Source organism: Lutjanus erythropterus, chromosome 9 (genome assembly GCF_056507025.1).
Source record: "Lutjanus erythropterus isolate fLutEry1 chromosome 9, fLutEry1.hap2, whole genome shotgun sequence".
NCBI classification, from domain to species: Eukaryota; Metazoa; Chordata; class Actinopteri; order Lutjaniformes; family Lutjanidae; genus Lutjanus; species Lutjanus erythropterus.
The window spans coordinates 15909611-15933083 of record NC_139325.1 but is presented as its reverse complement, the minus strand read 5'-3'; the positions used below and the strand labels follow the sequence as shown (position 1 = coordinate 15933083).

At 40.1% G+C, this 23473-nt stretch overlaps 1 protein-coding gene across 1 annotated transcript in view; it reads left to right on the top strand.

Annotated features, from left to right (window-relative positions):
• Positions 1-5020: 5020 nt before the first annotated feature.
• Positions 5021-23473, top strand: part of adamts16 (ADAM metallopeptidase with thrombospondin type 1 motif, 16) — a 71647-nt gene continuing 53194 nt past the window's right edge. The window contains exons 1-3 of the mRNA XM_084726275.1: positions 5021-5606; positions 5755-5845; positions 10037-10395. Of these exons, the coding sequence (XP_084582401.1) occupies positions 5517-5606; positions 5755-5845; positions 10037-10395 (540 nt within the window). The 5' untranslated portion in view covers positions 5021-5516. The remainder of the gene's footprint in view (positions 5607-5754; positions 5846-10036; positions 10396-23473) is intronic.

The following is a 23473-nucleotide window of genomic DNA, read 5'->3' as shown; positions in this document are numbered from 1 at the left end:
CTTTTGCGGACTTATCTGTAAGAATTTGCACTTAAGGGAAAGTTGGTCATTTGGTTTTGATACCGCAGTCTCAATTATTCTCTTGCTCTTGCCTTTCAAAACAAATAAATCTTTCATGTTTTACACTATCAGTAATCTAACTTGACAGATCCATTAAATACCTCCCACAAACCCTCAGGACAATTTGTCTAGCTCCACATTTAGTGTAGCCTCTCTTCAGGTAGGTGTAATTTATCATAAAGGTCTTCTCTCATCACTCTATCTGAAACACTGACATATGATACTGGGGTTTTGTTTTCATATCTCAAGCTAAATGGCTGGACTGGACACCTGGGGCCACATCACAGAACTTTCTAACTTGCAGATCCTATCTTGACTTGTAACTATAGTAATTAGGGGGGTAAAAGTAATTGCAGATGAACAGTACCAAATTTAAAGTTTGTATCCCAACTTTATGTAGGAAATGTCTACTACACAAGCACCCAAACTTCCCAGAATCTTAAATAAACTCTCTTTACTGTAGGATAACTGTTTAGCTGTGCTAACTTCCAAGGACAATATCTGTTACATTTCATCATTTCATCATCGTAGCAGCAGTGTAACTGTATTGTTGCAGTAACATCATTAAAATGTCATAAATGACACATCATAATCAGGGACATACTATGTTGTAAGGATATATGTATGTATGTATTTACCTAAATATGATTGCTGTTAATTTGTTAAAATAACAAGATGCTTACATTTAAAACCATTTAAGTTAAGATAAGACATAAAACTGCAATTTCAGCTCTGCAGAAATATAGGAAACCTATAAAAATATTAATTGCAGACTGACACCTGTGGATCAGAGGCTGTAGTACAAAGGGTGGAACTTCATAGACCATCTTACTTATAATCACCTCTGATTCCTTTCACTCTGATATTCTGACTTGGTGCCAGAGAGAGCACACCGTAAACCGTCACACATTTATGTCTCCTGCAGCACAGCAGAAAACTCATCTGGTTTTCTTTTGGGGAGGATGAAATGCTCCAGAATATGAAACAAGCACTCCCGATTCTTTGGCTCCCACACTGTTGAGCACTTCCATGAATGATTGTGGGGAGTTTAGAAATGTTGGCAAGCTGCCTATCAGTGCAGCTGCGGAATACGGGAGAGATGGGAGAATGACGAGCGGATTAAACAGGGTCAGAGTTTAAATTTCAGACTGTAATCCATCACAAATTACTGATTACCTGCTTCAGGGTGCAATCTTCAACTCACGTTTGGGATACAGAATCCACTGCATTCAAATAAACATTTTTCTTCCTGTACATTAGATTTAAACATGCACCATCATTTAAAAATGACCTGATATGAAACAATGCATGTAAGGAGGAGATGCTATTAGTTCATTACACTGTTAATATTATACTGTAGTTGACTGAATTTGAAAATTAATCAAAATCACTTTTCTAGCCAAATTAACTTGATATTAATTCAGCTTTACTCTTCAGCATCACCATCAGATCATTTATGTCACTCAGCAACCAAACTGCACACCACATGGCACACAAACAAGCTTCCATGGTTAATGTAAGTGTTCACTTTTACCAGAGTAAAGCCACAATATTATCAGTGCACCGCCTTCAGTTCAAAAACAAAAATAAAACATCTAAGTTAGGCCTATATGCCAAATATTTCATCACAGCTATTCCAACCAGAATATTAAACTAGGTATTGATGAGACTGAGTTCCCTTAATATGCTTAGTATATATTAAGTGGCATCAGACGTCATCAGCACTGAAACACAGCATCACCATCTACTGCCCAAACTCCAGCAATACCAATTAGATACAACCATAACATTAAACAATGCTGTAGCGTTATAAACTAAAACACCACAATATTTTTTATCTCTCTTAAACAGAGTAAAGGGCAACACTCACCCGTCACTTGTAAGTGAGATCTGTCATGCGATCCTTTCTGATGAAACGTTCAATGACCTCGTGCAGTTGCGCCTTCTGCTTCAGATGAATGTGCAGCTCCTTATCGACGGATATAGATGCCAGTGCAGAGAGACGTGTTTGTCCGGAATACATTTTTATGCGTTTGAGTGCAGAGAAAGATCGCTAAACTGATGGTTATGACAAGTTTGCAAGCCCGGTGCTCCTCGGAAAAGTCAGTTGGTCACTTGAGCTCTTCCCCTGAAAGTTTGTCATACAGTACATCACTTTGAGTCTGGCCAGGTCAAACTGTGTGCCGGAGCTGTAAAAACAGTTGTGCATCCAGCAATGCAACAAACAGCAGTCGCTTGTGATCTCCTTCACATCGATTCCTGATAATCCTGAGGGTGCTGTCGATTACATTGCATCGGTGTGCAGGTCTCTGTGGTGCGCGCAGGCCTCTGTAGTGCGCGCAGGCCTGGTCTGCCTCCGGCTGCGTTTGGCTGTCCGAAGGCCTCCGCTGTCTTCTCATATATGTCATCAAATTTTCCTCGTTCATCGTCAAGACTCTGGCAAAAAATCTGCAATTCTGGCCAGACTGAATTGCACATCCAAACTCTTGTCCTGTAGTATTCTTTAGAGCACACCAGCAAAGTCAAAAACTGTGGATGAAAGCAAAGAGAAAAAAACAGAAGTCAAAGCTTCGGGTCCTCGCTCGGAGGCCCTGACGGCTGCCTGTTGAGGCGACTAAAACCAGGGCTGTTTCACGGTATAAAAAAGGCCAGCAAATTAGCTAGCTTGTGCCGCCAGGTGTTATCTGTCAGCCAGTCATAGTTGCTCTGGGTGAAGTGCCGCACAAAGCCATTGCTAGCCTTGGTAAACCCATCCAGTTTAGGTGTTGTCATCTTAAAATTATTTCTTTTTTCTGTCCAAATGGTCTCCCTGAAAAAGGCACAATAAGTAAATTTCCAATACGCACATTGCTTAGTTTACACCCAATCTGTGAAAGACGCAAACTCCATAGATGCCGACACCGGGGACCGGTGCTGACACACTGACTGCTTTTCATTACGTTTAATTTTGCCTCCTCGTCTCTTCTCTCCTTCGTCGACCCGGAAGTCGTTTCCACTCCGCCAGGATGAAGGATTTTCCAATTGCTTAAATGCACCTGGAGGAGACGAGGAGGGAGGAGAGAGGAGGCCTCTGGAGGAGCTCAGAGGGAGGATACACCTGCGCATCCTACGCGGAAGTCTTTTATCAAGTAAGGGGCGTGCCGTATAAATGACGCACTCCACGTTATCCTGAACACAATTAAATCATTTTAATTACGCAGTTTTTCAAAAGCGAATAATGACTGACATCAATACTAACCTTCATCAGTGTTTTCATTATTGTGAAAAAAAGCAACCATGATTTATCTTTAAATTCCCATGAAGTCAAAATCAATGTTAAAGTGTTTTTGTCACATATGTATTGCACTATGTCACCTATACACCAATATATGGCCAAACAGTGACAAAAAAGTTATTTTTAAGATGTTCTTGGGTGTTTTAATGCTATTTCAAAACATGTCTTTTCCTCTAAATTGATTAAAAACTGATGATGACTTACCCTGCACTTGAGGATGTTACAAAATTTCCCTCCAATGAAATGCTTTCTCATTTATAATGCAGCGGAGCATGGAAAAATATATCCTGTCACTCCAGTGGTTCTGGGGAACAGGCATCACTGTACAAAAGCACAACTTAATAACTTAATTCACTGTTTTGGGTGAAACTGGATCATATTTTATGGAGAAAATATTTTCAGATTTTCCCTCTGATGTCCTCTGGCCACTCAGCTTCAACTCTTGGTTATTTAAAGTCTGTGTAAAAGGAATTCAGAGTTTTTCTTAACACATTATACATGTCAGAAACAGTCTCCTAACACTATAAGTCCCACAGACCGATTCAAAAACACCCCCCCACACACACACACACACACGCACACACACACACTCCTCGTCCTCCCCAATGGTCATTTACGAATGTACCTTCAGCAGTTCTCTCAGTCCACATGAACCCAGCTCACTTCAGTTCCAACAAACTGACAATGAAAAAAGAAAATATATGTCCTGTTGCAAACTGAGAAAAACATGTTGATTCCTCATTGATTGCCAGACGGAGCATCCATCTTTCACGTCGTAGTGGTGTTTGACACCGAGACAGTGAAGTGGACACATCCCCAGCGTTTCAGAGCAGAAAGAATTGAGAGAATTGCTAATTTTTTTCATGATTTTGAGACCTAATTTCCTTTAGTATACTTTCTATAGTATGATTGTTTAAATCATTCATACTTGGCTCGGTGGTTCATAACTTGTTTCTGTGGTGTGAGCTTTCCTAATGAACAGCTTTACCATTAGCTTACTTGTTGCTGAATTAGGTGACTGATAGCTGTCAGCAGGCAATAGAACCACGCTCTGCAGCATCCCAGTGAACACAGCCAGTCACTGGAATAAACACAGCCTCCAAGACCAACAGAGAATAGAGTATCGAGGTGGTGTTCTTGCTTATTACATGGAGACAAATAACAAATAAGCATTCTGATAGATATTTCATGGGACATTAAAGCATATTAGAGACACACAGCAAGATTTCATCATAGAAGTTTTCTTCAAACTATAAAAAAAGAAGGATCTCAGGTGAGTTTTAACCCTCAAACAGTGCATGCTGATCATTTTTCTTCAGAAACTTGATTTAAAGAATTGATTGAACTATATACAACACTTTCATTCAACTCATCATATATCAAGTGTTCTAAAAATAAATACTTGATATATTTTTTTTAAGTTTAATTAACTTGAATAAATAAAATGTGTATATTTTCATTTAGCTAATTAGAAAAGATGAGTTGATTCCACTAAACACTGACTGATGCTCTTACATACATCTTCTTGCTGCAGCCTAAGAGATGGATACAAACCCCATCTCTCAGCACAGGTGTCAGATGTGATTGGCTATAGGCTGTACTTGCCACCACCCCCCACCCACACCCACACCCCCTCCTCAAAACACACACAGGGAGAGAAAGAGTCCTCGACAGCCTCGTGTTCAGTCAGTGCTGCCTCGGCAGGCTCCCGGGGGAAAGAGATTCGGAGTCAGTGCGACTTTCATAGAAGTGTGCTATTGCCAAGACGAGACGCAGCCTTTTTAAGACAATCACATGATTTCACTGGGAGTCAAAATGGTCTGCGGGGGTCACTGGGTAGAGAGAGAGAGAGAGACAGAGTGAATGTGTGTAAGAAGAGAGGGAGAGGTTGGATACTGGTCGGATTGTTTGAGTGAAAAAAAAAAAACGGAAAATGACTTGCCGGGAGAGAGGACTTGAGTTCAAGCGATTTGCCGCGTCCGGATACTGCGCCTGGAAATGAATGGAAAGCAAAGTGGCACAAGTGAAGAAGAAGCCTGCATCTGAAACTCGTTGATGCTTCATTCAGCACGAGTCCTGCAGAACCCCTGCTGCTGCTGTTGGACTGCTTTACTGGAGCTCTTGGCGACAGAAGCCGTGTGATTGTCAGGGTTCGGCTTGTGCGTAAAGGTGACCCACAGAGATGGCTTTCTTGCGGATTTGTGCAGAGTGGAGAAACTGGACGCGGCCGTCGGTCTTTTTCCATCTCTTTTGCTTTTTCACACTGAGCACAGTAAGTAGGCTGCATTATCTGCCTGTGCGCACATGCATGCAAAGCTCATAAAGTTGTCAACAGTTCAGCTGAGTGCCCACGTTATTTTTCGTGATATTTTGCAGGATACACAGCCAACGAAGTCTCTTTTATTTTTCCTTCCTCACAGAGCGTGCTTTTGAATAATGGAGCGGACATCGCTGAATCACACCAAAAGCAATCGGCTCTGCTCCGGTCTCTCAATTTACCTCCAGACACAGGTATGTGAAATGCCGAACAAAAAGACTCTGCAGATTACATCAGTATGTCTGCGACTGTGATGACATTTTATTGTAGGACGCTGCATTATGATCTAAAAGGATGATTTGCTTCTCTGGGACAAGATTAAAAGTAAAGCCATCCACTGTATCCCCCAGCAGCATCAAACAGCGCTCACCTGCGCTGTTTGTTACCTCTCTTCACCGCTGGGGGGCGACGTGCACCCTGACACTGAGCCATCAGTGTGAGCTGCAGCAGTGGAGCTCAAACTAGGATCTACAGCAAAATATAGGAACAGTTTACATTTGATTTGATTTGTGGAGCTCTTGAACAATGAGCAGTTCAGAGAAAAGTACCAACATGTAAGATTAAAGCTCTGGTGTGTAGCATTTTCTGGGAATTTATGACAGAAGTTGAATAATTTATTTATTCAAGTGTGCTTCGTATAACCATCTGAAAATAAGAATGATTGTGTTTTTGTTACAGCAGAATGAGCCTTTTAAAGCTACAATATGTAATATTTCTACATTGAAACGTCTAAAAATACTAGACATATTATATATTTTGTTCAGTTCTGTACTTCAATTATACCCAAATGTTTCCAACAATGGACAGAATATAGAGAAATTCATTACTTATTGACAGTACCAATGTGTTTCCTGCTAGCTAGCTGTTGCTTGGTAGTTGCTATAATTTCGAGCAAAACATGGGAATGAGTCTGAATAAAATAAAATTTTAATATTATCTTGTCTGTCTGAGTCATATCAGCTAGATTTTCACCAGCTATTGTTGTTTGAAAGTGAAGAAAGCAGCTACTATGATCCCATGCTACTTCATAGGGTCAGTAAACTATCTCTTTTGTTAGAATGTGAGAGAGATCCATAGTGGCAACATTTACATATTGTATCTTTAAATCTTCTACAGAGGTCACCATGTTGCGCCATCATGTTTCTACACTAAAGACTGGCTCTAGATATGGCCTTTCATGTTTTGTGTGACTTTCACCACCACCATAGGTTGTCCTACACACTTGGAAGGGGAGATTGTGATAAGGTGTTTGCAATCTGCAACCTCACTGCTAGATGCTTCTAAATTCTACACACTGGTCCTCTAATGTAATAGCACAATGAAAATGGCTCCTTCGTATTAGCAAACTTATAACCTGGGAGTCACCAAAGCCTCTAATGAAGATGCACTGATGCTTTCTATAGCTGCTTTGTCAGTGCAGTAATTAGTACAAGAAGTAAGAGCAAGACTTTCATCTGTTCTTTGTTTTGTGGATCTAACCCCATGTGGTCTGCTGAGTCAGCAACTGCTTTGGCTGTGCATCCTCCATCACATCCTTTGATTTTTCTTTTTTTTTTCAGTTACCACGAAAAGCAGACGCGTAAACAAATAAACATCAAAACTCTTGTCTCTGTGGAGATGATGTGAAACAGAAGTGAGGGGAAGCCCTGACTTCTGTTTCCGATCATCTCACAGCCAGCACTCGAACAACTATGGCTCAGTGTTAATGTGTTTAACATTCATATGTTCAAGTTGGGAAGAGTAGAGGGTTCACATGTTCAGTCTTTTGTTAAGTTTAAGCCAGGGCACCCATTGGTGAGACCCCCTATCAGTACTAATGGCACTCAGGAGCCACTAAACCAACAAACTGCCCACTGCAAGATCTTGTCTCAGTCTGACAAGATATGTGTGTGAGTGTGTGTGCTCTGTTCCCGCAGACCCTTTGTTTGTATACTGTCAGACATGGGTCACTGCAGCTGGTTTTTGAGTTAGGGCGGAACAAACACAGTTGACTAGGTGTAACTGTGTGTGTTGGGGGTAGGTGGACACACCAACAAAGACAGAGAAGACATGGGTCTGCCCAAGTGTCTGCACAGAAAAGGCTTGAGACTTGAAGTGTGTGTTCACTCTTTGCAGTCCTGTAACTCTGCCTATATCTCAGTTGCAACACTTGAAGCGTCTGAGGTTTACCTCCTGATGCTAAAACATATGCACTCATGGTAATTCAAGGTTCTTTAAATAAATGCATCCACTAATAAGTCTATGTCATGTTGTGGGTACGGGCTAGCCTCAGCCTCAAGATGAACCAAATAACCAAGTTCAAACCTCAGGCATTCACGCTGCCAGTGATGACACACTGTCTGTCACCCTGCATGTTTCTGCCACTGCCAAAACATGTCTGTCTCTGTGCTATATTTACTCATTATTCGGGCTTGCTAAAGCAGGTCATACTGTACAGTAACTGAGACTGGCTCTCGTTGACTGTACGTCCAAGGTTGCTGTTATTTCTGTGCACTTTAAGCTGATAAAGTGACTGCATATCATTTTCCCATGGCAAGACTAAACACATTTGCAGTGGCCATTACAACATTGTCATAAAATCAACAATGACACAGTTTTAATTGTTTACTTGGTGGTTACTCGTAGACCCAAAGTGTATCAAGTGAATAATGTTTCATGGTGTGTGATTGCTTATGGTACCAGGCTTCCTATGTAACAATCAAGACCTATTCCATAGGCATGTGCTGGCTTGACTTGACTCGGTTTGACTCGGCATGTCAGCCAGGCACAGCAGGGATTTGCATCTCCATTACAACAGTTATTATGAAGCTGCAAAATCTGGGAATGTTTGTTTTTCATCAGCAGTGACTCAACTTGACATGACTCCTATCCAGATGAAAGCAAACATGGAAACAGTATACCTGAAAGAACAAACAGTAATGTAGGAGAGTCCAAATGAACTGTACTAAGATTTTTAAAAACTTCTTTCTGCACAATCATACAGTATGCTTGTTTGAGGGAAAGAAAGGGGTTCATCATGGGTTGGCTGTGGCTGGCAAGTGGTCACCAAAAAGCAGGTTGGAGATGGGTTTGGTGTAGTCTGGCCTTACTCCAGAGACAGTTGATAGGGTGCAATTTTGCACAGCTCTATCGTGTAAAAAGTGGTAATGGAAATGCAAATCAGTGAGGCACAGGTTGAGACAAAGTCTCAAAAGATCCCACCACAGTAGTTGATAATCACCTAGCCAATCAAATTAACCAATCAAATCAAAATAAATCAAATCAAAATAAAATTAGTTGCCAACTATTTTAGTAGCAGCATTTGATGGTTTCAGCCTCTAAAATATAAGGATTTCTTGCTTTTTATTTTCATGTCTGATAGTAAATGAAGAGCCAGTGGGCTTTGGAAATTTGAAGATGTCACTTACAGCTCTGGAAACTTTTGATAAGCATTACAGACCAAACAATTAATCATGAAGATAATTGGCAGATTACTAGATAATGAGAATTGCAGCACTGGAACATTTCTCCCAGCATCAGTTAAACAGAAAATAATTCAATTTGACACATTTTGTTGCACTTTGCACATTTTCTGTGCATACAGGAGACTCAGAGGGTCTGCAATGTATCCAAAGCCTTAAAGGCAATGACATGCTTCATCCCTTATACAGGATGACCTGCGTTAGTAGGTCAGCTCATTCTTACTCAGAGGATGGACAAGGAGTGGCCTCTGCTGTCATGATTTCCTCTGGAAAACACATTCTGGTGCAGCTCAAGAAGTCAGTTACTCTTTGTCTTTGACCTCTAGAGGAAAACCCGTTTCTGTGGCCGCAGTACCATTAGACATTTAACTGATCTGAGAGGCCAGGTCTGTGACCTGCCACCATCTCCCTTTATGACCTGCAGTTATCCAGCCTGAGCTGTTGTAAAAAACTGTAGTAAAACACTCGGTCAAACATGATTCACTCTGAACGCTGAAGGGCCTGTGTTGGAATTGTCTAAAACCCTTCCTTTTCTTGTAACTCTTTCTTGACCCTGCCAGCAAAAGTATATGAGGCAGGTCGAGGAAAATTTACAAAGGAAAGGAAAAGGTTGTAGTTTTTATTTAGTCCACGATGCAGCCAAGGTAGCAGCTGACACAGCGAACACTATACTGCAGAAAATGGCATTGACAGATCAAATTAATGAGGACTGAGAACAATGACCACAAGGTCAATGTGTTTTATTTTTGCCAAGTTGCATCTACAAAATATAGACCTTGGCACTGTTTGATCCCATGATATCTCCATGTATTGAATATATCCATATCATAATCATATTTGCCTTTAAACTGGTGCTCATTGCACAATTTCTGCAAACACCCAATAACTTCCTAATTTTCCCTCCTTCCCTGTCTTCCTTTACAGATTATGAAATTGTATCTCCTTATGAGGTCAACCACCAAGGCGTTTACATTTCTCACGAAGTGGCCCACCACCAGCGCAGAAGGCGACGCAGATCCCTGACCCCAGATGCAGGCTCATCAAACACTGACAGCAGCAGCGAAACAGTCCACTTCCGGCTGAGTGGCTTGGGGCAGGACTTCCACATGCAGCTGAGGGAGGCCTCAGAGAGCCTGATTGCACCTGGCTTCACCATCCAGGTCCTGGGAAAGAATGGCACCAAGAGCCTGAGGGCCTACCACCAGGATGACCTCTGCTTTTACCAGGGGTCGCTGAGGTCAAGGGTCAACTCCTCAGTGGCACTGTCCACATGCATAGGGATGGTGAGTCTGAACATGCATGGAGTCAGGTTGCGGGAAGGTTTGGATAAGACAGAGGAAGTAGACGAGTCAGATCTGGTTTGGTGTGTTTGCATCAGTGAAAAGGACTGCAGGGTCAGTTCATGTGAAAATATGTACCTTGGACATTTTTATTTTGGCAGCATTTAGATTTATCTACCAAGTGAGTACTGTAATTGCACTCACTGACCTAGAAGAAATCAGTGAGCCTGGGAGCCAATTTTAAGAAATTGGTTCATCCTGTGACCCCTGATAATATAAACACAGCATTAGTGTTTCTGTCATGCTGAATCTGAGACAGAGGGAAAGAGGTCCATGACTCATTTTTGATTCCAACTCAAAGTTTAGGAAACAATGAATTAACAAAAAGACAGTACAACACAGTAGAAGTAAATGACTGAAAGCATGAATACCTAAAGGACCAGTGTGTAAAGCTGTTATTATACTTGGAGCGTCTGCTAAAGTCTGTGGGACCTACATTTAGTCATCAGATGGTGTACATGTATGGTCTGTGCAGGCATAACCAGTTGGTGATTTGAGGGATGATGTCACCCTGTTAGCAAAATGATCAAAGTGCATCCCTTGTTAACCTGCCCCCCCATCCCTCAGTAGCAGAAGCAGAGGGGTTGTTCAGTTGAACATGTTCGTCTATTTTGACTGACACATTGATCCTTTATCTGACTGAGGTTTGTTACAGTTAGAATCTATGACCCTGACCATGGCTCTGAAATATCATCAGCCTGACTGTGCTGACTAGCAGACAGATTTGTAATTGTGACTTTTCTCTGAGTCCTTGTCCCTCTGTCAGTTTTGTCTTGGATCTATAATATTCACTGAACTCTATAGCATGGGTAGGTGTGTTCATGAGTCTTTTCGCCAGCCGAGAGTGAACGAAACAAACAGGGTCCTTCCCCCCAGCTGAAAATTAAAAAAAATCATCTAGTGCACAATTTGTTGTGACTGCACTTGTCTGCAGACTTGTCCATGCTAGAGCCATTGTTTTGTTTGTCCATTCTGGGCTACTTCAAAAACAATGTGGTGCAACATGTTGGTATTTGTGGAAAAGGATCCATGTACTCTGTAGATATAAATGGCTCATTCTAAGGTAACAAAAACACAACAATAATTATTTACAGGTAATTATACAGTAATGAAAACATCATTAATGTTATATTCCATCTCTTCTCCATAAATCTTAGACACAGGACCTTTGACATGTGCTTTAATTTTGCGTTAGAAGCTATTAGACATCAGTTTCCAACCAAACACTAAGCCGCAGGAAGGAGTTACAGGGGAACAAAGCATCAAAGGAAAAGAAAAATCAGATTACAGCCAGACAGTAAATCTAGATAAAACCACAATTTTGTCATTGTAAAACAATGTCCTTTTCTTTGACACACGCACAGTCTGATGACTGTGTAAAGGGGTCCTTTCAGTACGCTACTGTGAGGCTTCCTTTCACACAGTGCTTGACTCAGTGCATTGTCTGTCTGGTCTGGTCAGATCATTGACTTGTACTTGACTTATGTTGACTTTAAAAGCCACTGGCTTAGTTGGAAAGTCATGCACTGAAGTTTTCTCCAGTCTGCTGTGAATCTGTAGTTGTAGCTCATTCCGTGCATATTGCACTTTTGCCTAAATCAGCTAATGAATAACTAATGGATGGAAAAGTCAAGTCTGTGTACACCACAGAATGATTGGTCAATTAGCCAGGAAAATCCCCAAAACGTGTGCACGCCAAAACAATGTTCTGACGGTATTTTATGCTTATTCATTCTTATTATTGAGGATACTGTTTGACCAGCTTCTGTGGCCAGTACATGAAGTACAGTTCACAGATATAAATTTAATGTTTCTTAACCCCAACTGACAACTTTTGCATGGATTTTATGATGTTCTCAACTCACAAGCAATAACATTGGCAGATGTAGCACAGCTGACACCATAAGTGGGTAACTGACTATGTGCAAATTCCAAGATACAATATATAGAAAATTTAATTGAACTGAATTGTCTTATTAGGAAGGGTGCAGCTGGTAATGTTCATATTAGCATGATATACAACATACTAAAATGAGTAACCACAATGAGTAAGCTGATATCAAAATCCAAAACTGAGCAGATTTATAGGTGTTGAATTAATCATGCTGTTTTTGTGTTGAATTTGGTTGAAGATGTGTTAACCAAAGTGTTTGGGCATAATTCTACTTTTGTTTCTACCTCTTTTTATGTTATACATCCAACATCTCAAGGATAAAAGTCATTATTATAGGATGCTAAATGTGCAAATTGTAATTACTGTTTGTGTTCTTTGGAGAAGTTGGCTGGATTTCAGTTCTTGCCTTGGTGGTCCTCCTCTTCTGCATGAATCTAAACTGTAAGAATGACATTAAGTAAGCCTAAGTGAAGCAGCTCCACCCTTGTAAGACCCCAAGTGTTATACTAGACCTCTTAGCAGTCTGGACTGGAGAACAAAGGGCTTTATCAGTACACATTAATCCTCTCAGTCTTGAACTCACATACACACATATTCATTTAAGAACTCGACAAACAGAACACAGCAGTTGGGCAGTAGACAGAGAAACTCCTCTACTGATACCTGGGTCCAAGTCGTTCTTGTTCAAGTCACAAGTCTAAAGTTTGTTATTAAAATCCCAAATCAAGTCCCAAGTCAAGACGTCCTAAACTTTGAGTTCTGAGTCATAAAGAAGTCATAATGCACTCTGCTCCAAATGTAATGCCATTTTAACAATAGAGCATTGACTTACCGTTCTTTGTGCAACTTCAAATGGCAAAGGAAGTTGGAAGTGTCCATCTGTAATTTTCGACCCACACATTTTGCATACTGCAATTTGTTTTTTTGTGGATGACCTCAGAGTTTTCTGTGACTGAAATTGTCTTAGGTATCTTTTTTTTCCAACTGGGGCTCAGTAATATAAGATTAGTTCTTAATGGTTCTCTCTTGAAACTTGATTGGATGCTGTCGGATTAGTTGGAGCAAAGTCTGTCTGGAGAATTCGTTGTTGACTTGGTGTGAATTAATTGTGTCAACATTATCTTTAAATGACATACTTTTTAATCTTTTGGCTTGGGGGAAGGTATCAAGTATTTTCGAGTCAAAATGTGAAGGTCCAAGTGAAGCCATGAGTCACTGGTGTTTAAGTAAAAATCAAATTGCAAGACTTTTTATTTTGTGAAGTCAAGTCTAAAGTCATCAAATTTTTGACTTAAGTTTGCACTGTATTTGAGACACGTGACTCAGGTCCACACCTCTGAATGATACTTACACTTAAATGTGAGTGCAAATTTGCAATTTAAACTAAACAAATTCCTTAAAAACCAATATTACCAGATTTCACTTCAGCATGGTTATTCAGTGTTTGTGATACAATAGATATACAAAAAGTTTCAGCCCATCTTTTCCGGGGTTCTGTTTATATTTTCATTGTAGAGGACCACTGCTGTGTCTGAGAATTGCCCTCTTAAACTGCAGACAGAGAATGGCACATCTCCAGGGATGCCTCTTCTTCTGTGTGCGCAACTGTGTGTGTGAATGTCTGCATTTCAGACCAGATCCCAATAAAAGATTCAGCCAAAAGGTCCAGGGTTGCGGAGACTGTAAATGTGGTTCTCACGACTGCGGTTGGCTAGGATGGTCTGGGTCAGTGCATCAATGAGAATGGGACTTTTTCTGATGTGAATTGGGGGATTGCAAGGTTATATCAGCAGACAAAGATATTTATTCAGACTCCTGGGGAAAGCTAAAGATAGTCATTTTTCACAATGTGACCTAAATACTAAATAAAAGATATGCTGGGTATGTATTTATGTGTGTGGCATGCACACATATACACGTATGATTTGATGTGTGCTCCAGATGTTCCAACAACATTTTGTTACAAAGTTCACTAGGCCACCTGAGAGCTCACAGCAGACCTTGCTCTTTGGTCAGGTTCCCATTTGGCAGGAAGAAGGTAAATATTGACCATGGGAACCCTGATCAATTGCTGATATCTGCAGCTGGTCTCAAACTGCAAAATGTTTAGCTCAGATGAGATTATTCTGTTACCCTTTTTTGCTTAGTTAGTGTTTGAGAAATTTTATTTAATGAGGCAATTGTGTTGTCAGAATTTAACCTGACCTTAGAAAAATCACATATAATAATCACATATAATTGGCAGTACACAAATATGGGACTGAGAAGAAGGGTTAGGGTTAGGGTGAGTGCAATGACAATGGAATGATTCCACAGGAAAATCTTGATTTTGGCATTTCCTTTTTGTAATATATATTTTTTGCATATTTCTATATGCGGTATGTATTGTTATGCCTCCACAGTGGCAACAGCCATAGCCGGAGGTAATACATTTTCGGGTTGTCCGTCCATCCATCCATCCATCCATCCATCCATCCATCCATCCATCCATCCATACCATTCTTGTAAACAAAATATCTTAAGAACACCTTAAAGGGAGTTGTACAAACTTGGCACAAATATCCACTCGAACTCAAAGATGAACTGTTTCCATTTTGGTGGTCAAAGTCAAGGTCATTGTTACCTCAAGGTCACTGCAAAGTCGTAAACAGGATATGACAGAGACGCCTTGAGAGAATTTCTCAAAATTTGGTACAAACATCCACTTGGACTCAAGGATGAACTGATTAAAATTAGGTAACTCAGATATTATTATGCTAATTATGAACAAATTCCACACAAATGTCTAATAGAATTAAATGATAAAGTGAACATTTTATATCCAAAAGGTCAAAGATCAACTTCACTGTGACATCATGTTGTGCAAAAGCACCTGAAGCTCTCTGTCAGTCCTGTGTACTCTGTAAAAAGCCTGAGGACAGCATCTCACTGGAAATTATTTACTGTCATATACCTTTTATTAAATTTCTTCACTACATATTTTTTATAAATCTAAAAATGGAAATAAATGACAACGTGACTGGTCAGCAGACAGATACAACCATGAGGATGTTATTCTGGTTCTCTGTTTCATTGTGTTGTAATAAGTCTATTCACTTCTTATCCTTGCAATTGTTCGTTACACTAGCTTTGATTGCATTGGTTGCTGTAAATTTTCAATAGTTAAAAGTATTTTTCATTTGCACTTTTGTAAATATGAAAAACTTTGCAGTCATCCTTATTTTAAAGGATTGAATGTTCAATGTTAATGCTTTTAGAGAGCCTGTATGTTAGTGTTCTCTCAGGATGGCTGATGGATGCAACAAGAAAAATGGCTCAAAGTGAAAAAGAGGGATGTAGAACTGCAGGCTATAAGGATTGTCCCCTCCCTGGCATTTTGAAGTGCTGAAACCACCTTGTAAGGTGTGTTATGTTGTAAAGCTTATGTATAAGTTGCCTTTTCAACTCCCCTCCTCAAGCAGCCCATATAGTGGGTAGCCCCTCTTTGATGACAGTAGGGAGTTCAGCCATAAAAATCTCATTCTTTCAAGCAAAGAATTGGCTCAATAGAAGAAGCAGGCTCGTCGCACTGACTCTGTTCACCTGCCAAATGGTTTGGGAATGTGCACAGTGACACACATGTGGAAGAGGAGATCATAAAGCAGGTTTTTCTCTCTGTCAACTTTATGCTGCAGCGTAATCCTCTTTAGTCTGGCTTTTATGGGGGTGAGGGAGTTGAGGGGTGAGTACGGTGCCATGCAGGCGTTGCACTCTGACATAAATTATTATTTTTTTCCCTATATATGACATCTTGTGTGAATGTCGTGGTAGCAGTATGATTCTAGGGAGAGCCATGTAAGTCTGTCGGTCTACCACTTAGGCCAAGACTGAAATATTTCAACATTTAAGACATTCACAGCACCCAGAGGATAAAGTGTACTAACTCTGGTGATCCCTTAACATCTCGCATAGTGCAATCACCTGGTCAAAATTTCAATCTGTCCAGTTGTGTCCATAATTTGGTATGACTTAATAGGCTGCTACATTCATGCTAAACTAACATAGTGAACATGGTAAACATTACACCTTCTGAACTTCAGCACGTTAGCATTTCTATCGTGAGTTTATCTTTTTTTTTCTGTGCGAAGAAGAGACAGTGTTTTGAAAGTAGAAAAGTAAGTCAGTCATGTTTGTGTAGCATTTGAATTTTGTTTTGCGTCTGTGTGTTGGTGACTAATGTGTTGCTAGCTACATACCATTACTTGTCAGTGTTAGCTAATGTTATCTTATTAACCACGATTGACATTTGGACATTCTGACCGCAACTAGCTGGCTTTCCTAACGTGGAAAGTTTAGATCCCAGTGAGACACGAAATTTCTCTTTTGGGTATCAAGCTCAAAGATTTTGGGAACTCCTGATTTAGCTTAAAACAGCACTGTGCCTGAGTACAGACTCACAGAGCCACTAGCATGTCGTGCTACCACAAACTGGAAACAGTTACCTGCTTGCTTCAATGACATATTTCACAAAACCCTTTTCTACACATAAATGTTTAGTTTGATGGTAACATAGAACAGAATGCAGTAACAACTGTGTCCTATAAAGCTTAAATGCTTAAATCTCAAAGGCAGCTACAATATCAGTCAGTGTCAGATTATTTTACTTTTTTTCTGGATTCTATTTGATTTCTTATAAAATTGCCTCTCTAACTATTACTTAAGCATCAGTCACTCTATAAACTAGTAAAGGTTAATAGGGGACACTTGTAGCTCTCTTTCTGTCAGTGTTCACCTCTAAATGTAGGCTTTTCCACCACCAGTATCTGTTTGTCTGATCTAATTTTACACAAACTTCTAATACACACCTTTCTTTTGTACCAAAGGGAAATGCTAAATGTCCTCACACTACAAATCACTTGGAGGTCATGTGTTTTCCTCTTGTAAAAGGACGGGTGTGTTTCTTGCCCCAGGCCTTGTTGTAGTAGTAATAATAGAATGCTGCACACTGGTCCCACCTCTGGGATTTCCAAGAATATATTATGAGGGATGGTCTCTTGATGTGATGAAGCTTTGAAAAGCAGGCAGTGTGGTCTTGGCAAGTTGCTATAATCAATTTTCAAAATGTACTGTTAGATCACTCAAATAATCTTAAAGGATTGTTGTGAGTTTTATCATTTTGCTAACATCACTCATGGTTTTCTCAGTCATGCAAAGCAGATTATAGGCACTGAGTCATGTGCACATGTGAGACTGGAAGTCAGTTTAGAACTTGAATTGTTTTCAATTTGATAGACCTCCAGTTGGTGTAATGTGTTCGGAACAGCTAGCCAATATATGACTAAGGTACAGCTTGAAGTAAAATAGCTAATTGTTTGAGAAACGGTGTCTAGTGCTGAAGTGCAATGTCAGAGTATCATTCCCAGCTTTCCAATAAGCCCTGTCAAGATTGAGCCAAAGTTGAATCCCTGCCTTCAGCTGCTAGAAATATAGCCATCGTGGAACTAGTTTACATGAAAGAAACACTGTTAAGAATTATTAAGAATTATTGTTGCACTTTGGTCTGTCAAAAGAAATGTTTGGGAATTTTAAGCTTAGTTTCGATGCTATCGATTAATAGCTTTGTGATGGTACTTCTTCAACTAACTTCAACTAACTTCAGTTTTTGTGTTGCTGTTTTTTGTTTTTGGTTAAATGATAATGTAGTGATAAAGTGTGATTAGTATTCATAGATAATGTACACTGTAAAAAATTCAGAATAAACCTAAAACTAAACAAAGTTTTGCCAACCTATAATCTTCTGTTGGGATAATTTACTTTTCTTCATTAGATAACTTGAATCAGTGAGTTTAAGAATGCCCCAAAAAAATTTATTTCAAAAATTGTTCACAGTGAGCGGTGTATGTGATATCATTTGGGGGTGTGAAAATTAAATGGTTTCTAAAACTTGGAAATTCAAGTTTATCTAGGGAGGAAAGTAAATTAAAACTTTTCCAAAACTCACGAGTTTGAGTTGGGCTCAAAACTCAAAAAGCCATTGAAGTAAGTTTCCTTGAAATTATTTTTTGCAGTGTATGAAACTCTCAGACATAGTCTTTCTTGGACTGAAATAAAAAAAAAAGCTTGGATCAAAAACCTAAGTAATAAATTTCAGCTCAAGGTAACTATAGCAGCAAGCATTTGGTCTTCATGAGTGAGAGCAACTTAAAGAGAGGTAGACAGAACGCAGGGGAGAACGATATACTGCACACAGTCAGGTGCACCTTGTAATGCACTGAATGCTTCCCCCCTCAGTTCCGTTTTCCTACCGCTTTTTCCCGCCCCCCCTCCTCATTCCTGTCGGTGCTTGTCTGGATGCGTCTGACTCCAGAGAGTCCAGCTGTTTGCGCCCTCCCAAGTAGTGTTTCAGCATTTTATGACTGCTATTTGCACCTCGTAGAGCACAGTGTGTAATCTGATGACTTTGGCTATTTAGGAGAGGCACTAGCTGACCTAATCTCCTAACTTAGTGGCTTGCATACACATACTCTGGAGAAGTAGCAGATGCATGTTGTTTTATATAAGGCCAGGCGTAAACTTAAAGACTCTGCAGAGTTTACAGACTAAAGACATCATAAAAGGATTATCTGTGGGGTTGTTGTGCTTAGGAAGACAAAGAGGATGCATGCTGCTTTGTTTAAGATAGAAACATTTTGAATTCATTGTACATGCTGTACAGTGCACTGCTATGACATATGGTTTTCTGCACAATTTCTAGTCTGGCTTCTGCTTACAAATAAAAGCTTATTCTGCGCACTATAAAAATTTGCATGCTTTAGAAGAACACAGAACCTACAAGTTAAACAATACAACATCAACATCTGGACTGAATGTCTTAAGCACAGGACAAAAAACACAAAGACAGCATTCATGAAACAATAAGGGGCACTGATCTGTCCTGAGGAGAAACAGTCCATCCACTCAGTGTGACAGCAGACGTAGATGGAGACCCCTCAGTCAACTAAGATTCTTCCAGTCGAGCAAGCTTTTTTTTCTTTTTCTTTGTGCATTACAATAACAGGATAAAACAGACAGAATCAGCTGTTTTATTGCTCTCGCCAAACTAACCAGGCTCCCTTTGCAAAACTGTAATTGTAACATCATCATCATCAGCCTCATTCAAACAGCAAAAATAAAATAAAGCTCACTAAAAATGTCCTGTTACATCTTTCCATTGCGCCAACAATTACCAACTTTGATTTGGTCAAAATAAACCCTTAATTCACAGCATGAAGGAGCATGGAGGGCAAGTGACACTGAACAGTTGCTGCAATGTTGTCAGCAGCCTGGGTAGAGAGGCTCAGCTGATTTTAACACTGAACTATAGAACACACACTTTTGCTTTCTCTGGCTGCCTGAAAATCTGATGTTTGCACATCCGAGATGACAAGGAAAGGCATCTTAGTAGTAAAAAATGCTCCTGTAGGCTGATATAGGAATTTAGACTGGCAAACTTAACTTGAAATAATCGTATAGAGAGTGATCTCCATTACTCAGGAATGATCAGCTTATACCACCAAATACATTCTAACATACTGTATAATAGAGCAAAGTTGATCTATTGTTAACCAGACATGATGACAGAAGAAAAAAACAAAACCTCAGCGCCTATGTTGAAAAGACAGACCACAGTGGATATAGAAAGTGTAGCATGTAACATATGCATGCAGTGCTGAAAGAGGAGAGACAGAAGTGACAGAGAGTGAACACTGTCACCATGAACTGCACTCATAGCTATCATAACGTTCATGCATGTTGACGTGCCTCAAGTGGAACGGTTCAAAAGGCTTTGGCTAAGGTTGCACCGTCTTTTAAATGACTAAGTCTGAGTGATTCCACTGTGAATTGTTTGTTGTAGGCATGGATACATATCTGTATACTGCTCTGAACAGTGCAATGTCACAGGCAGATATATACAACATTGAAAACAAAACCATGTTTGGAAATTTCTTGCTACATCAGTAATACAACTGTGGTCATACCTTGACAGTAAATACACCGTTCCTTTAAAGACTGAATGTCGGCCAGGTGACCCTCTCACCTCCAGACAACTCTTCAATATATATCTGAACATGACAGTTTCTATAACAACTCCTAACTAAACAGTCCAGTCGACAGGCTGCAGGTGTAAGTCTTATGATTGTATCTTTCCATCATGGATTTCCTCTTCTTTATCTGTCCCATCTCCCTTTACTGCCATTGGAATGAGCTGACCAAACAACATAAAAAAAGAAAATTTCCTTTTATTCCACTCCTCAAAAGTGTCAACTCTCTACTGTTGAAAACCTTTTTCTTAACTGTCACATGGCACACATTTCCCTACTGCTTTAGCTCTACACTAATGCCCTCAAACCACCCACCCAGACAGAGTAAGTGCTTAGCATGAGAAGTTTTCAAGGTTGACAGCAGCGCAGTTCAGGTCAGAGGCCTCACCGTGACTTGGAACAAAATTATGACAATCGCCTGTGATTACACAGCACCGGGGTGGGTGCCACGCAGATGACAGGATCACGCACCGGTTGTCACATGTGATTGTAACCAACGATCCTGGCTGAGGTTCCCGGCAAGGATTATTTCTTGACCGCTGGCAGGCGAGCTACAGTGCGTAGGAAGGTGGTAATGCATTAGAAAGACTCTTCTCACTTTTTCTCCTTTTCTGAATAATTGATCCTCCTCCACCCTCTGTTTTCTTATTTGCTAAAGAAAACTGGAGCATTTATCAGGGTGGGTTGTCAATAATCAGCGCAACATTGTCATGAATATTGAGGCAAAACAGCTGTGCTTTTTGTAGATTTTAATACAGCAGAACATAACAGAGTAGAGAAGGCAGCGCTGGTGAGTTGTGGATGTAGCAAAACATGTACTGTCTGAAACTCCAGGACTTCATTATGGAGCGTCCATTGTTTTTCGTTTTTTACAGGGCCTAAAAAGGTTGTAATCTTCTCAATAAGTACTGGGTCAAAAAGTGCGTTTCCGGCTGTAAATATGTCTCCAAATATATTTCTGCGTTGCTGTTTGTGATTATCTTTTGTCTGTGAAACACCAGTTACTGTACGGTGGGAAATGATCATTATCTGACGCAGAAACACCTGTAAACAACAACTGGCTTGCAGTCAGGGCATAAAAGTTAACAATGGGATTTGAACCGTTCTCCACATGGGAGCCCACATTTTACAATAAACTGCTATTAAATCTTTGCTCTTCAGGAGTCATATGGATACTTTTTAAATGTCTTTGTTCTCTTTTTGCTGTTCGCTTATGCAGTTTGAGAATTCAGAGTTTTTATAGCGTTTGAAGAGACTAAGCCAGTTTGGCTGCTGTGGAGCCAATAATTCACAAATGCAACATAAATGCATGACAACTTTCTTTTGCTGCGCTGACGTGATGAAAGCTGTAAACTGTACAGTCATTGTGGTCACAGCTTACACATCTGTGTTGGCTTGTGTGCTCAGAGTTCATCATTTTCAAATTCAGTGCTTAATACAGTCACAGCATTTTCCAAGGACTCTGTTCCACTGGTTTCCTGATCTGTGGTTGATAGACTGGCGGAGACTGAGGCCTGGGTTAGTGAGTGATGATGAAATGGGAAAAATCAGTAGTGGAGATCATTAAAGCATCAAACTAATGTTCACTATCAGGGGGCTGCTTCTGCAAAATTAGCAGATTGCATCAAGAGATAACTCCTCACTAGATTGCATGCATAGGTATGCGCAACTCTGTACACTCTTTCAAACAAGGTTCCAAAAGGGTTCTTCTTGAAGGGCTCAGGTTCTCCCCAGATGCATTTGCCCATGAAGTACCCTTTTTTGAAGAAATTTTTCTTCAAGCGTTCTTTGTAAAGATAAGGGTTCCATTAAGGACCCGAATAACCCTTTTTGAAAGAAAGAGTTCTTTAAGGATTGTCAAAATCCTTGGGGTTTGTCAAGGGTTCTTTGTACTATTACTGTATGTAAAAGCATTCTTGATAGAACCCTTTACACCATAGAAGGGCTCTCTGCAGAATCTTTAATTGGAGGCTCTGAGTGGAACTTAACACAGATGGTTCTAAGTATAACCATGATGACTTTAAGTTTGAACTTTCTGAGAGGGTTCCAAGTGGAACCTTGATAAAAAACTTCTACCAGGAATGGCTTTAGTTAAGACTTTTATTTCTATGAGTGTACATATTCACTCGGTTGGACACGTATAGTCTCTGTCTTACCAGCTTTCACACTCACATGCCCACATACACACATCCACCATGTAGTGTGCTGAGACTGTCACACACACACACACACACACACACACACACACACGCACAGAGCCTCAGCACTGCCACTGTGTCACTGTGTTTCTGTCAGCCAGCAGGTTGGCTGCAGTGATGAAGGACCTCACACTCCACTCACAGCGAAAAAAAAAGAAAAAGTTAGTCAATTAAACGTATTTTAGGGAAACTACTATTACTGCCAAGAACAGTTACAGTCCAAATGCTCTGTGCCAGTTGACTGTCAACACAAATGTGGTGCGTGTTTGGAGAGACTGAGAGAGACAAAGAGAGAGACTAGAGAGCAGGAGAAAGTCATCTCCAAGTGTCTGAATCGGCTGTGTTGAGAGACGTTTATTGACAATGGAATAAGAAAAATGAAAATGTCTCTTTGGGAAAGAGACAAAGACAAACTGAAATAGAGAAACAGAATAAGGTCAACTGAAGAAAAGCTTTGCTGAACCTTAAACAATTTATTACTGGGTTTCCCATAACTTATTCCTTAAAATCAAAGGCATAATGCGCTGGTACTTAAAGTGGGCCCTCTATAATATCTAAGAACTTATTTTTAAAAAGGATTTGTCACATATCATATTCAGATAATACTTCAGGGGTTTTGTTCACAAGGTTTCTAACTCATGTAAATATTAAAGTAAGTAAGGCCTAAAGTCTGAGAACTGTGAGTGTATACATTGTTTAGAAGAGAGATGCCACCTCCTTTCATCCTCACACCAGCCTTTTTTGTTTGAAACTCGTTCTGTCTGACTCAGTCTTATTTAGATTTTGCTGAGATAATGTCTGACCCTGAACAGCAAAACAGATGTTGAACATGAAGAAACACGGCCAGTAATTGAGCCGCACAGAGGTTT